Here is a 16,087-nt window from a genome sequence, read left to right as displayed (position 1 = left end):
GTGTGAAAAGTGTAACTTTCTACAAGCTCGTCGGAAAATTCTTACGATTTTCAACAGTCGATGTAAGCCTGGGGTATGTAATAAGTGATCGAAATTAGGCAAAGTAGGAATCATTCCGAGGGATAGGACATGTCGAAAATTATGCAAAGTGCTGATATGAGAGTGTAGAAGATTTAAAATCAAAAGCAAATGCACTCTTTGTAATTATCGCCAATCTGTCGTGCCCAAAAAATTCTTCGCTCCAGTTTTTCCCATATTTAGAAACGTTATCCGTGATAACTCAGTGAATGATGCTTCGAATTGCTTCAATTTTGGGGAGAAGCTTTATTTTCAGAACAGAAATATGCACGTGAAAGTTAGCTTGAATATATTAGTAAACAAAAGATATTTCGAATTCAGGTACCCCGCCACCTTAAAGTAACGTAAATATAGCTAGGAAAAATGGTGTTTGATAAAAATGTAGATATTTCATGTATTCGATAGAAAGTGAAGATTTCACGTGTTTTTCATTTGAATTTGAAAGACTTGACAACAATTGTATCATTTGTTTGAAATGATCTTAATAACGTATCGAAGAAATATTTAGAAGTCATTAAAGACCAGAATTAATAACATTGTGATATCGTGTCTGTGTAACTTGGTGGACCTGTAGAAGCAATAATTATAAATTTCTGAAAGTGATATACAGCCTAACTTATAAACACACAATGATAATGTTGCACTGTATACAAACGTAATACTTTTTCTAGGGGGGCTCGTAAATTATCTGCATACGGATACACGCAGATGTTCTATTTTAATTAATCGATTAAAATTGACTTCAACCAACCGCGTTTATTTTGCGTGGCCTACCCGAGTTATAAGATTTTCATGTTATGGAAAAAGAGAAGTGAAAAAAAAAAAAAGAATGAATTCAACGGCGGACTTCATTATTCTATTACTTCTCGTAAATCACTCGTGAGGAAAATTAACGTCTCTGCATGCTTGTTTTTACTATTTTAATATTATTTTTTATATTTTCTACCGACTCCGTATATTTATTGCTCAATTAAATGAATTTAAAAAAACAAATAGAAACCGATAGAGTGAACAAAGAAGTACGGATCTCGTTAAATACGAGTAAATTTCGATTGATAAATTCAATACAAAAATTCATCTTGTACGCGGATGACGCAGAACGTATGAAAAAAGGATGTGAAAAATTACGGAACTCGTTTTTAGATGACAAATTTGAAAATTTTTTGGCGCTGCTATCACGCTGTCTAAAAACGCAAAGCAAGCAAGTCTCGAAATTCGGTGAACCGTGAATACGTAACGTTTGTCGTGTACAACCCACGTGACTGAGAAATGACGGAAATAGAATAATTTTGGGTTCGTTGCCAATTGGTGCAATATTAGTAACCGTGCTCCGGCGATTCAAGGCCTCGGGTCAAGAATCAAGATCAATGTGATTTCCTAGGAGACTCATTAATCATTCGCTGAAAAATATCGCCACAATTTTTGTTACGCCCCTGTAATTTCCAGCAGTTTTCTTTGAACTTTCTCTCTTTCTCTCTTTCCCTCTCTTCCTCTATCCCTGGTCATTTTCACTTTTCAAAGTTCATCGCTATTTCGTTTTTCAGCCCAAATCCGTACGCGGTTGTTGGCCCACCTGCGCCCACGATCGGCGTCACGACGCCCACGCGGGCAGCATTGATGGCGGGAAATTTGTATAGACATACGCTTTGTTGTTATTGGCAGACGGTTCGATGGTCACGTGGACGTCTATCCTGTCTTTCTTTGCTCTGCAGAGCTTCCGCTGTTCTTCTAGCTAGGGTTATAACACGCAACATGTACGACGAAATTAAACATCCGACGCCAGGCGTCGCGGCTAGACTCGCCAGAACAGAGTGATCGACGATTGCGAGCTTTCGTAACTCCGTTTTCGCGTCGCGATAGAAAAGGAAAAATTTATCTTACATCGACACGTGGATCTAGAATAAATACGGAAGATTTTTTTTTCATTTACCGATAATATTTCTTACCTCCGCTCCATCTTTCTCCATATTTTATTACTCGTACCGATTTCGTCATAGTTTTTTCAAATTCTAACCAACTATAAAGTTTCGTTTTTATTTTTCATTTTACCGTAAATTTTAACGAGGAGACATTTCGTCTTTTTGATCTGATCACATTCTATTCTTTGCTTTTCTTTTTGAAGTATAACTGTAATCACATTTGTAGGGAATATAAATATGCATAATATACATTATAGAATCCTAAAAAATTCAATTTAACTTATTCTGCGTTTATAACACTGAGCCAGTACGAAGAGATGTCGTCGAAACTGGAAAACGCGAGTGTTTGCGATTTAAGAGTGATGGTAGTGGTAACAAATTTTATCAACTTCCTTCTTTACGGAGATTTATAATGTGTGAATACGAATTTCCTTTCAAAGTTCTGTTTAACATCGCGATCTGATTGGAATGTTAAATGATTATTGAGTTTTATATCGTGATTTTCCTTCAATCCTTCCTGTGCTGATTTTTACACCGTGCTATCTTGCAGTAAATACTTATAAACCGCGGAGTTTATTCAAATTTACAACATGAGTGCGCCTTGGCCAGTGAATCGTGGTATTTTGCGTCGGCAAAAATTTTCTCAACCTCTTTCTGTAAGTCTTATGTATTGGTATAAATATTATTCAGAATTTAAAGACGGTTTGATTTTCTTTTAAAAGCAATTCTGTGTTTCCATTATACATCTGTATATACGGATGTAAATCGAAATCAGTTACAATTAAATTTCATATTATTGTTACATATTTTTCGATTACTGTTCTGGTAGCGTATCGTTTTACACAGTTAAAATCAAACGCTGAGATATCAGCATGCGAAAATTTCACTCTTCTCTCTACGAAATTCTAACTCTTCTCTGTGCTCACAATTGAAAATCTTATCAGGTTATTTTGTGGGAATAATATGTTGAAAATTGGTCAATGAGAAATTTATAATCCCTGCAAAAGAGATCCTGCAAAACTGACGAAAAATTAGCGTTCGCGGAAACTCCGAAAAAGTCTGGGAATCATAAAACTGCGATACTTGATACATCGAGAAATCTGGATTAAACGAGACCCTCGAAAATAACACTTTCCGCGTAAAATTTTCCCAAGTTCTATATATACGTCTTACATCCTTTGACAAGATCGGCTTTTGGCACATGTTCGATAGATCGAACCAGGTGCACGTCTACCAGAAGCTTGCGTTACCAGCTTCGAGTTTGAATCCGAAGAAGCAATGACGATTACCGACATATATTTTAAATCAACTTGCTTTTCAAAATGGCGGAATGATATTTAGATTTTTTAATGGATCAATGGTACCATAACCGTCTATTCCTCCCGCGTATCGTATGTCGTGCGAATATTTTCAGACATAAGAAATTCAGGATTTTTTTTATCCACGGATCGATCGATTACGGCGCACGCTTCGTGTACGGAAGATTCTCGATCTTTGCTTTCGAGATGAAATTATTCACTACGTGATTATTGTGAAAAATAACTTGTTTGCATAAAAATAATATATATGGTATGTATACACGTATATATTATAATGCTTTGAATACGAAACACGCGGCAATCGACGACACGTCACTATTTCGTAGGTATATTTAGCGTAGCATACGTCATCATAAGCCATGATGAGTGCCTCTCAACATGCGCGGAAAAGTTTCGGTCTTGCAGATATTTTCTGCCAGAACGTTTAGTTGCTCGCATCGAGTCGCACGCGTCTGTCATTTTTCCATCCTTCATGCAAGCCGCGTAAAGAAATTTTCGGTTCGATCGCTTAATCACACGAGTGTTTTTAAAGGATATACAGAATCTAGTGCGGAAGTGTATCGTCTCTCTCTCTCTCTCTCTCTTTCTCCTTATCCCATTGATACGTTGTAATTTCATGGGCAAAAATTAATTGTGTCGGTGTTGATTATTTACCGACCTTAACAATTTGCAATATTATTGATTGAACTCTCACCGATCTTTCGTAAACGTCTGTATACAATTCTATAATAGTGTTCAAACTTTTTTTTTTATTCTGCTTTTTGCACAACTTAATGCTTGTCAAGTAATTTTTTTCTATACATTTTTATTCTCCAGATCCTGAACTAATGTAACGATTTAAAACTGTTCATAGATTTTTCTTAATACAGAAATTACAGGCAGTCATTGTTACTGCTTAAATAATTTTCACATACACGCACTTACGAATCGTTGATATTTTATTTCATTTTGTATTTTTGGTTTTCACTAAACACTGACAAATTCACCCTCCGTTTATGTCGTCGATTTAACCCCGCGAAACAGGAGACGTTCGAAATTCAAATGAAACCGTTGCCACAAGTACCAAATGAGAGAAATGAAAATTTTTTTAAATCCGCATTGCGGCCGTTATAATCTTAGCACTCAGCACTCGGCCGACGTAAGTTCGTGAATATATTTCCGAGCTATAAACATCTGCAGTTTTATTTTTGTTATTCCTTATTTCGTTTCATATTCAAGGCGCGGAAAAAAAAAACTGCCAGCGATATCGCTCAGCAGAGCGTCAATATTGAATGACTGTGAAACGTTCGTTTCAAGCAGCAGCTCAGCAACTTTTTTCCCACGTATTCCGAAAATTAACGTAATAATTTTTTAATCTAATTTCGTTTCCTTTTTATTCATTTTACGCAGGAACAACGAAGTCTTAAGGCTGGTGATCTATCGCATCAAGAAAGCAACAACATGTCCGCATCGACGATGAAAGTACAGAGCGATTCGTATAGTTCGGAAAAGGTAAGATTTTAAAATATTAGCATATTGTTATTTGACTGAATATTTTCAATTTCATTATCGTTATTGCTGTAATGGTCTGCATTATACGAATAATTTATTCTCAAACTACCGGGAAACGTGTAAGCACATTGTAAATGCGTTTCAAATCTCGGACGCGTTTATTTATATACTATACGTATCACTCCGCGAGAATACTTTGAAAAAATATTTGGCCGAGTAACAAAAATTCAATATAGTACCTACTCTCAAATCGTTGTGCGTTGTACTTTTCCTGTTCGTAGATACTCTGATTTAAATTCTGAATCTAACTCCTGTAATCGACGCAAAAGTTCCCAGTTCGGCGTCGTAAATCTCATTTATATAATACAGTTATCTGTACAAATAATGTCTTTTTGGTAGCGTTGAATTAGTAATTTGTCGATTAAACGACCGTAGAATTAATTTGTTTACGTGTCTAATATCAGCGTGTTTTGCTCACTGGTTTTTTTTTTCTTCCTACAGAAAGCAATGGCAGCTCAGCAGCAGAGACAGACGGTGACGTCGACGGGTATATATAATCACGAGAAGCACATGGCGGCTAGTTCGCAATCGAGCGTAACGATAGCGTCGAAGGGGGTCAGCTCAAAGGCGTCGATCACATCGGCCACGTCGGCGGTTAACCAGCTGATGAACAACGGCATGAGGCCCGCCGAAGACGAGCTCCTTTCCTTGCCACTGGACGACCTTGACGTGCTCTCATCAAATTCGAATCTTCAGGACGTTGAGCGGGCTAAAGCGAAGTACTCTGGCTTTTTGGACACTCTGGTACAGCGGCTGAAGGCCAGCGATGGAAAGAACGCAAACGCGCCGCTGCTACTGAACAGAGTTAGCGAGATCATCCGGAAGGCATGGGCAGTTCCTACCCACGGTCACGACCTCGGCTACACGCTGTGCAACACCCTGAGGAATCGGGGGGGTCTCGACATGCTCATGTCAAATTGCATAGCCCAAGATATCGAGCTTCAGTTCTCGTCCGCGAGGCTGTTGGAACAATGTTTAACGAACGAGAACAGAGCTCACGTCGTTGAGAATGGACTCGAGAAGGTCGTCAACGTAGCATGCGTATGCACCAAGAACGCGAACTCGGTTAACCACTCCAGGGTAGGCACCGGGATACTGGAACACCTCTTCAAGCACAGCGAGGGAACCTGCAGCGACGTAATCAGGCTCGGCGGCCTCGACGCCGTGCTCTTCGAGTGCCGAAAGAACGACGTCGAGACACTCAGACACTGTGCCGGGGCCTTGGCGAACCTCTCGCTTTACGGCGGCGCCGAGAACCAGGAGGCCATGATCAAGAGGAAGGTACCGATGTGGCTGTTCCCACTGGCCTTTCACACCGACGATAACATCAAGTACTACGCCTGTCTGGCCATCGCGGTTCTCGTTGCGAACAAGGAGATCGAGGCTGCGGTACTCAAGTCCGGAACCCTGGACCTCGTCGAGCCCTTCGTAACGTCGCACAATCCCTACGAATTTGCAAAGTCGAATCTCGCCCACGCTCACGGGCAGAGCAAGAACTGGCTCGAACGACTCGTCCCGGTTCTGAGCTCGAAACGAGAGGAGGCCAGGAATCTTGCTGCCTTCCATTTCTGCATGGAAGCTGGGATCAAGAAGCAGCAGGGTAATACCGAGATATTCCGCGAGATCGGGGCCATCGAACCTCTCAAGAAAGTCGCCAGCTGCCCTAACGCCGTTGCGTCGAAATACGCCGTTCAGGCTCTGAGGCTCATCGGTGAGGAGATTCCCCATAAGCTCAGCCAGCAGGTTCCCCTTTGGTCCACCGAAGACGTCAGGGAGTGGGTGAAACAGATCGGATTTGCCGAGTATGCGCTGAACTTCGTCGAGAGCAGGGTCGACGGCGATCTCCTCCTACAGCTTACGGAGTCGAATCTGATCGAGGACATCGGATTGACGAACGGCATCAGGCGGAGGAGGTTCACCAGGGAGCTTCAAAATTTGAAAAAAATGGCCGACTACAGCAGCAGGGACACCGGGAACTTGAACAGTTTCCTTGAATCCATTGGACCAGAGTTTTCGATTTATACATACGCGATGCTTAATGCCGGCGTCGACAAGGACTCGATCGGTAATTTGTCCGAGGATCAGCTTCAGATCGAGTGCGGTATCGCTAACAGCATTCACAGGCTCATGATACTCGAAGCGATCAAAAACAAGCCACATAATCTTGGAATATTCAATTCGTCCGGTGACGAGTCGCCAGACAAATCTCTCGATGTTTTTGTCAGCTATAGAAGATCCAACGGGTCGCAACTCGCCAGTCTACTCAAGGTCCATCTGCAACTCAGGGGATTCTCCGTATTTATCGACGTCGAGAGATTGGAGGCTGGGAAATTTGACAATAACCTTCTTCAAAGTATCAGACAGGCGAAACACTTCCTACTTGTTCTCACACCCAATGCGTTAGAGCGATGTATACAGGATACCGAATGCAAAGACTGGGTACACAGGGTGAGTAAACTCAACATTGATTGATGATACTACAAGATTCCACTTATATAGTTCCAAAATAGATACGGCGAAGTTCATTCTTTTCGAAGAAAAATTGTAAAATCTAGTAGTAGTAGTAGCAGTATTGTTTTGTTGGCTTCAACTATATAGGCCACTTTGCCGTACAACAACGCTCAACATTGGCGCGTATTGAAGTACAATTTTAAGTTTATTTATATGATTAGATACTCTTATCTCTAAATCAAGTATATGAAAATTCGTAAATGTAGAGTAAACAAGAACGTGTAATAATTTCACTCTTTTTTAAACGTTAAGGTCTATACTTGTAGAAACGAAACTACGGAATAGGGTTGATATAATTCAATTTTACGTTTTTTTTTTCAACATATTATTTCTTTGACTTTCATATAATTCGCATTGCCAAAAAATATGGTCAATAACATCTGGCCCTTTTCCGCATCTACAAATGTCATCATAGGCAGTATTATATCTAGTTTGTAAAATTTATTGGGAACGGAAATGTGGCGACATTTGGTGGCAGAAAAATTTATTACTCCCATTGGGCCATATTTAATTTTAAATGTCCTATTTGTATCTTTTGCAGTATATTGATTCCATGTGAAAAAACTAAAGCCTCCTAGCTTGCAATAAGTTCTTCGTATTTTTTTATTCGCATAATTGACCTATGGCCATTTATTGATAGAGAACTGTTTTTGCGCACTCTTGTTTGGCTACGTTCCTATATTTGTTCCAAATACTTATTCAGATTTCAATAAATCTCACGAAACCTTTGAACTCATATTATTGAAGCCATAAGACACTCCAGACAACTGCGGATGATCATATAATTAATAGCGAATATGTGCTTTTCTTCTCAACAGGAAATCGTTGCAGCCCTAGGATCACATTGCAACATCATTCCCATAATAGATAATTTCCAATGGCCAGAGCCAGAAGACCTTCCGGAAGATATGAGGGCAGTATGTCACTTCAATGGTGTCCGTTGGATACACGATTACCAAGATGCTTGCGTAGACAAGCTAGAAAGGTGCGATAATAATTGTCTATTAGTAATATTTCTGTGATGTGAAACTCCATTCGATAGTTTATTATATAGGTAATAGGTATACAGTTACAATTGTAGTTGCTCAAACATAAGCGATGGTCATTTCATTCCACTAATTTTCCTATTCTAATTTGACAAACGCAGGTTTATGCGCGGTGAAATTCCTATGAGGTCGGACCTCTCTAGTGGCATACCAAGAAGTTTGGCATCCAAAGATGTTACTCAGCCAAGCACACCGGCTAGCACAAATATACGACAACCCACTTATCAGCGAATGCACAGCAATGAAAGTCGCGGAAGCGACAAAGACTCGATAAATGGTAGAGATTGACTAGATGGCCCCCCCACAGCTATACCCAACAGGTGAGAATCAACTTCAATTTATATACGAATATCAGCTCGCCCGCACATTTGACTCGATAGTATCTGTCTTGGAATCGTTAATTTCGCTTCAGAATCTACTAATTACTTTCTGCAATATACTGGTGATACAACTAACAAATACACGGCTTGATTACAATCTTCTTGAGTGATATTCTTTTGAAATAATACAGTAAAACGTAATAACGCTTTGCGTATGAATAACAAGTTTTGGATATTTGCTAATGAGTGAATGTGAGGCAGCTAACAACAAAGTTGGAAGATTACTAACCACATGATTGTCTTTTCTTTCTTTCATGCAGCCCAGGAATAGACTTTGCATCAAGACTAACATGATTAGGTTGGTTTAATCATAAATTGTTTTTCGCTACCTAAATTTTTAGTGGCCATGTTTTTCAACCCTCACTTTTGAACTATTCTACATTGCAGCTCTGTTTAGTGGTATTTTTGCATTAATCTGTGTTTTCAAAACACGATTACAGTTTTGGTGTACTTATGATATGCTTGTTTTTGCTTGACACTTTTTCATTCATCTACTTAATTATGGTTTATTGTTTACTATTAATGTTGTATTAGTGCTGTAAAACGATTTTCTAAGTTTACCTAAATTTTTCTTCTTCAACTGCTATTACAGGCTTCGGAAATCGTCAAGTCCATCTCGCTGGCTGATGGGTCTTCCACCGACATCTCCACGTCTAAAATTTGTTCATACACGTCCGGGAGGAAGTTCGATACCTCGTCGACCCCCGAGACATCCTCCCCCTCCATCGACAAGATCTCGATCACTGGAACTGCTTGATCAAGAGGAAAAGCAGAGAATTCTCCCTGTCCCAGCAGCCCCAGAACCAGTTCCGAGACCAAGATCAAGGAGTCTGGATGGTCTGCTAGATGAGGATGGTTTGGGAACAGTGTTGAAGGGTGAAGAATCCTTTACCGAGGCTGCAAGAATGGAAGAAAACCAGGAAAAGTGTAGGCCCAGATCAAGAAGTTTGGACGGATTTTCAGATACAGCTGAATCGGTAGAAACCGTTGACAGAATTTCCCAAAATAGCGCCGAATCTTCTTTGGACAGTGAAGAAAACAGAGTTGTAGAATCTGTAGTTGTTAGCAACAATAAAAAAATAGATTCTGACATCTGTGGAGAAGCAATGATTGGCTGTGTATCTGGACCTTCGATACATAATAATCCCATGCCTGTGCCGAGATTGAGGGTGAAACCGCAAGCTGAGGAATCGCTGTTGCAGGACAATTTGTCTCCGGATGAAGCCAGCGATGAAAAAAGCTCCCTGTTGAAAACTCAAATACCAACAATCAGATCCAGGAGCATGGATGACCTGTTAGAATCGACGACAGCTGAACCTGCATCTGAGACAAAGGAGACGCTTGCCGAACCTGTAAGCTCAGAGTCGTCGACAGGTAAAGAAAGACTGTTGATGAGCGGTACTGAAAAATCTAACTTGTCAAAGGCGAAGAGCTGTGGTGCGGGGTTGGACTCTGCTGAAAGTTTTTCATCAAACGATTACAAACCCCCGAACAAAGTCCAAGGCTCACTATCCTCACTGCCTACCGGTGTTGAGCCTAAAAGGAAACGTAACTTTATGGACAAATGTGTCAATAAGGTACGGTCCTTTATACGAAAGTAAGGAGAATGCTTATAAATTCTTATTTTATAACGCGTTAATACTGACTTGTTATTTAATTATTACTATTACTATTATGCTTAATTATATTAATATCACTACTGTTATTACCGTTTAAACTACATTTTGCGATTTTGAACGTAATTTAGTTATGACAGTAATTCGAGTTAGTAATTCGAATAGGAAAAGAAACATAAATGTATATTTAATTCTCGATACATAGAATGAAAAGTATGATTAGAAGTATGTAAATCACAGTGTGATTTTGTTCCAGTATATTATTATATTATGACGATGTGATGAATGGCAGTGTGAAAGGGAATGATATGATATGGGTATATGTTAACATGATGAATATAGTGCCTGAGATGAAAATTGCGACAAAAAAAAAAAGCAGAAACAAAACAAGTGTCTTCTTAGATACCTAATGGCAACTATTAATTTGTTTTTTGCCGAATATTTATGATAAGACTTTCGGCACTATTTTACCGTGAACTAGGATAACATAGATAATGGTAACCTGTTTTTCAGATATTGATTTTTTTATATTTCCTCCAACTGAACCGTATTATAATTACATATATAATGTTTTAGATTTTAATTATCTGTTGTACAGTTCACATTACTGTTCGTAATACTTTTTATTTCGCAGGCAGTTGAGTAGACTATTATTATTGATGTTATTATTTTATTATTATTGTTATTATTATTATTATTATGGACTATTCTATAAACGACGGTTGTTTTTACTGCAGCTAACCCGATTATGAAATATATTTTAATTTAGATTGTATCATTTACATTATTTTGGCATGTAACAAAATTAATTTGAATTGTTATTATTATTATTATTATTATATGCAAGTGTATAAATTACATATTATTTCCTAAAGAAAACCAGAATGGTATGGTTATAGGCATTGTATTTTGTAATGCTTCGAAACGATGTTATTCATTGGATTAGAAACATATATAGTGTATATTTTACCAAAGTTTCACAGAGTGAAATAAGAATTTTAATAAAAATATTTCAATGTTTCTCGTAAAGAAATTTTTATTCGCAAAAATACAATTATTGTTCAACATCTTTCGAATGAAGTCTCCTTCAATTTGAATCACGTACAACGTTTACATGTGATTGATACCTACTACAATATTATTGTTTTGACAAATTTGTACGACAGCGTGTGTGTTGCACAGCTTGAAGTACGATTTATTATAATATATAATAACATAAAAATAAATATTCCTTAAGACCGTTGTATAATATACCCCAAAGTTTCGAGACTTTGGAATCTTAAAGGAATAGTCATATGCTTTAAAATGAACTTGATGTTTAGTTCAATTTCGTTTTCAGTTATGTCTATTCATCTGTGACACAAAAAAACTAGAATTTAGTAAGTTGATGAAACAACCTACAGATGAAAGTGAAATAGAATATTCATTAATGCTGTCCAAAAACTTACTGGAATATTTGATGATCCTTATATATATTATCTGTGTAAGGATCATCTAATATTCCAGTGAGTTTTTAGCTAGCTGGCTATTACATGTATCATTTTGTAACAGCCTTAATATAAACGATTTCAAAAAACGCCGAGTTTTAAACACTTTATGAAAATTAGTTCTAAAATATATTTAAGCATGGCTGTGACCATTTGTTCAGTTAATACGCACACGAAAATTAAATCATTTTCGATGAAAGTAAAGTACAATTTACAGTCAAGTACGTATGGAATTAAAATTATATTCATCTGTTTACAATGTCATGCCGTCCCCTCAGTCTTCTCACTAATCGCATATCCGTTGGAAACAGTGTTACACGTTTGGCATGGAGTGACAGTAGTATTGCGTCTTCAAAAAATTGCACCAAATACATTTCTGACGCCTCTTGAAGTGCCTCGAGAGCTTTTGCTTGTATTCTATAAAATATTATGTAAAAACATTACTTTCCTGTAACTAATAGGAGCTAACTTTCACTGAAGTTGATTTTTCTAAAAGTTTGCTAGTTCGATTTACAAGGTTGATTGATTTTTACAAATGTAATACCAACCTGGGGTTACTTTTTTCTGAAGGCAAAACCAAACAAATTGTAATTATTAGTTTCTATTCTAACATTTTATGAATTCGGAATGTATTTATTTTAACGAAATATGCAGTATAATTTCGTGTAATGTGAGAGTGTAGATGGTACTTATTTTTTATCATTCATATGCGATCAGAGTTATTACATATAATACGCATGCTCGTTATTATGAGTTTTTACACACGAACCTGTTAATTTCCAATCGAGGGAACAAATCCAACATAATTTCTCTAACTAATCTAGCAAATGGTAACTTTGGAATCAGTAGCTTTGTCGTCTTCTGTAAGAATCTGATCTCTTGGAGCGCTTTAGTGCCACTTTTTGCGCGAAGATTCACCAACGTTCTTGTAGGACTAACATGTTTCTGCAAATGAACAAATTATGATAAGCATTTGATGTTGCAGAGTTTCCGAAATATCGAAACACATACAAATAATTGGTCCATGTAGATAGATGATCACCTTTGAGGGTGTAGCGCTTGATCTCGATACTGATGAAGCTGACGACAGTGATGGTCTGTGTTTGAATTCAAGTTAATAACCGTAGAATTTTTATAATTTCAAAATTCAATCATGTCGAAGTTAGTAACATTATTGTAACGATGAATGTTGAAAAAAAATCGTTATTTCGTAACTTGAGAATTCTATAAAATTCAGTAAACCATAATCAAGCAAAACGAGCTCATACAGTTCAAATTTAATTTCATCACAGTGATTCTGAAATTGGAAAATGACAAATTTTCCGTTAATGTTTCATTACGATAACGTAACTAACTTCACTTTCAAAAAATTCATGACATTGTGGTTAACAAACGGTTTGAGCTGTCAAGCTCGTACGACGAACTAAATGTGGTTTATTGCAGATTACGGTAAGCCAATGATAACACCGGTGATGTGGTAAAAAACAGATTAATTATAAGGTAATTGTGGACAAGCCTTATTCGCGGGTTAGTGACGGCGTCGTGAACGTTTGAATTTTTTAAATCCGGTTCATAACCTCTCTACTACCTTGGCGCTCTTTTCCGTCTGACCATCGCGATACTTTTACAATAAAAGATCGGAATTTGAGAGTAGACTGATAAAACGAGTTACACTTCATTCATTAATAAATACTAACGGGCCCCTCACTGTCAATATTACCCAGAATTAAGGCTAAAATGAATATTATATATCCGAACGAAACCGCGAAGCAAGATCAGCGATATAGGGAGACGCTGCGACCAGTGTTGCCAGTCTGAAATTTCGCTGCGTACTATCCATGGTTATAGAAAGTACTAGATTGATAGTTGCCCAACAGTCAACTACCGGCTGAGGTTTATTTCGGGTTGATTGGTGGGGTTTATTTTGGTTCAGTTGACGGGGATGGTTTTGGTTTTGTTGATGGGGTTTGTTGTGGTTAGGTTCGTGGCATTTATTTTGGTTTGGTTAACGAGTCTTATTTTGGTATTGCTTGTATTGGTGGGATTCATATTGGTTTGCTGGATAATTTTTGCCACCTTTTCAGTATGCTGTAATTTGAAAAAAGCGTCCACCTTCGACGACCACCACATTCACCATCGAGATGGACGAAGAAAGGCACGAGGAGGAGGAGGACGAGAAATGCGAGAGGAACAAGGTGGACGAAGAGGACGAGGATTTGTGCACGGTGAGTACAACATTTTTATAATATTTAATAGCAATTGCAATTACAATTCGTCTGAAATTTTGCAAACTTGTCATGTTTAAAATATATTATTTCAATTCATTTTTCGCACAGGCCCAAATTCAGTGGCTATCAATGCGCTAATGAAATTTCTATCATTTTTTAAAAATTTCTGATAATTTTACTGGTAAGACGTGTCAATAAAAATACTATATTAATCCTTACACAATATTTTACATGTGTTCTAATACTGGAAATATTTATTAGTATTCAAGGTATAACCCAAGGTGGTTGGCTGTGGTCGTTGGAGGTGGTTGGCAGTGGTTGGAGGTGGTCGGAGGAGAACAAAGAGAACAAATACGATGCGGAGAACAAGGCTGAGTAAGAGGTGAAAAAGGACGAGATGGTAGAGGGTACCAGGTGGTGTTAGAAGGTTGGGAGGTTTCTTTCCTGTTGGCCTACGCTCTTTTCGCTGCGTTTTCTGAGTTCCTGAGGGTCCAATTAGTCAGGTAAGGGTCATTCGCGTCGAATATGAGACCAAAAACTTTCGGCTCCAAAAATGAAGAAAAAGTAAGGCTAACCTTTGCATTTTTGGTGAAAATTATCGCGATTTTGAATAGTGCTGAAAAAAATTCTTTCACGCACTATTCCGATGTAATTTTGCGAGGGAAATCGATTGTGCGCAGCCCCAATACGCTGCGATCAACGCATGAAAAATTACAGCCAAAAAACGTTAATCTATGTCTTTGACATTTTTCAGCAGGTGCTTTTTTGCTCGCCATTTCTCTCCTGTTGGTCCTACGCTCTTTTCGCTGCATTTTCTGAGTTCCTGAGGGTCCAATTAGTCAGATGAGGATCATTCAGATCGAATCCGAGACCAAAAACTTTCGGCTACAAAAATAAAGAAAAAGTCAGGCTAACCTCTTCTAATTCTCTCTTCTAATTTTTGTATCCCGAGAACTGTAATAGAAATATGGAACTAGGCTAAGGTTTTGGACTTGAGACTTTGTTTATTGTTCATTTTGTAATAATGTTTCCCAATATTGTCATGGAAAAGATGAAGAAATAAACCATTGAACAATTAAACCCCTTTGTATTTTTGGTTAAAATTTTCGCGATTTTAAAAAGTGCTGGTATAAATTCTTTCGAGCACTATTCCAACGTAATTTTGCGAGAGAAATCGATTGGGCGCAGTCTCAATGCGCTGCGATCAACGCATCAAAAGTTACAGCCAAAAAACGAGAACCTGAGTTTTTGGCATCTTTCACCAAGTGCTTTTTTGCTCGCCATTTCTCTCCTGTTGGTCCCACGCTGTTTTCTCTGCGTTTTCTGAGTTCCTGGGGGTCCGATTGGTCGGGAAAGGGTCAAACAAATCAATTCTGAGACGGGAGATTTTTCGGTCAAAAAAAAAGGAAGGTTAACCCCTTTGTATTTTTAGCGAAAATTTTCGCGATTTTGAAAAGTGCTGGAATAAATTCTTTCGAGCACTATTCCAACGTAATTTTGCGAGAGAAATCGATTGGGCGCAGTCTCAATGCGCTGCGATCAACGCATCAAAAGTTACAGCCAAAAAACGAGAACCTGAGTTTTTGGCATCTTTCACCAAGTGCTTTTTTGCTCGCCATTTCTCTCCTGTTGGTCCCACGCTGTTTTCTCTGCGTTTTCTGAGTTCCTGGGGGTCCAATTGGTCGGGCAAGGGTCAAACAAATCAATTCTGAGACGGGAGATTTTTCGGTCAAAAAAAAAGGAAGGTTAACCCCTTTGTATTTTTAGCGAAAATTTTCGCGATATTGAAAAGTGCTGGAAGAAATTCTTTCTGGCACTAGTCCAACGTCATTTTGCGAGAGGAATCGATTGGGCGCAGTCCCAATAGGCTGCGATCAACGGATCGAAAGTTACAGCCAAAAAACGAGAACCTGTGTTTTCGACATTTTTCAGCTGGTGCTTTTTCGCTCGCC

General features: G+C 38.3%; 2 protein-coding genes and 1 long non-coding RNA gene across 16 annotated transcripts in view; 2 read left to right on the top strand and 1 right to left on the bottom strand.

Annotated features, from left to right (window-relative positions):
• LOC124306257 (NAD(+) hydrolase sarm1) overlaps nucleotides 1–10,866 on the top strand; it is a 197,302-nt gene extending 186,436 nt beyond the window's left edge. For 10 of the 11 annotated variants that reach the window (XM_046766740.1, XM_046766749.1, XM_046766746.1 and 7 more), the window contains 5 exons: nucleotides 4,706–4,807; nucleotides 5,309–7,315; nucleotides 8,197–8,363; nucleotides 8,526–8,744; nucleotides 9,397–10,866. In XM_046766740.1, the coding sequence (XP_046622696.1) occupies nucleotides 4,706–4,807; nucleotides 5,309–7,315; nucleotides 8,197–8,363; nucleotides 8,526–8,712 (2,463 nt within the window). In that variant the 3' untranslated portion in view covers nucleotides 8,713–8,744; nucleotides 9,397–10,866. Of the gene's footprint in view, nucleotides 1–4,705; nucleotides 4,808–5,308; nucleotides 7,316–8,196; nucleotides 8,364–8,525; nucleotides 8,745–9,064; nucleotides 9,103–9,396 lie in introns of all 11 variants that reach the window. The other variant, XR_006908567.1, reaches the window with a different exon arrangement.
• A 565-nt stretch (nucleotides 10,867–11,431) lies between these two features.
• On the bottom strand, nucleotides 11,432–13,703 carry LOC124306262 (histone H3.3-like). Of its 3 annotated transcripts, none has more exons than XM_046766755.1 (4): nucleotides 13,496–13,703; nucleotides 12,950–12,987; nucleotides 12,677–12,852; nucleotides 11,432–12,324 (listed from the first exon to the last, which is right to left on the bottom strand). In XM_046766755.1, the coding sequence occupies exons 1-4, from the start codon at nucleotides 13,584–13,586 to the stop codon at nucleotides 12,153–12,155; spliced, it is 477 nt and encodes a 158-aa protein (XP_046622711.1). In that variant the 5' UTR covers nucleotides 13,587–13,703; the 3' UTR covers nucleotides 11,432–12,152. The 3 variants fall into 3 exon arrangements, with proteins under 3 accessions (XP_046622711.1, XP_046622713.1, XP_046622712.1); XM_046766756.1 differs by having other exon boundaries at nucleotides 11,436–12,324; nucleotides 12,950–13,004; nucleotides 13,496–13,669; XM_046766757.1 differs by lacking the exon at nucleotides 13,496–13,703 and having other exon boundaries at nucleotides 11,434–12,324; nucleotides 12,919–13,485.
• A 2-nt stretch (nucleotides 13,704–13,705) lies between these two features.
• On the top strand, nucleotides 13,706–15,162 carry LOC124306264 (uncharacterized). 2 transcript variants are annotated; one of them, XR_006908569.1, is made up of 4 exons: nucleotides 13,706–13,887; nucleotides 13,992–14,132; nucleotides 14,397–14,638; nucleotides 14,890–15,162. It is a non-coding gene; the product is annotated as an uncharacterized LOC124306264 (long non-coding RNA). The 2 variants fall into 2 exon arrangements; XR_006908568.1 differs by lacking the exon at nucleotides 13,706–13,887 and having other exon boundaries at nucleotides 13,937–14,132.
• Nucleotides 15,163–16,087: the final 925 nt, after the last annotated feature.

Source organism: Neodiprion virginianus, chromosome 5, assembly GCF_021901495.1.
Source record: "Neodiprion virginianus isolate iyNeoVirg1 chromosome 5, iyNeoVirg1.1, whole genome shotgun sequence".
Classification (NCBI taxonomy): domain Eukaryota; kingdom Metazoa; phylum Arthropoda; class Insecta; order Hymenoptera; family Diprionidae; genus Neodiprion; species Neodiprion virginianus.
The sequence above is the reverse complement of the archived record's forward strand: the minus strand, read 5'-3'. Positions and strand labels throughout refer to the sequence as shown.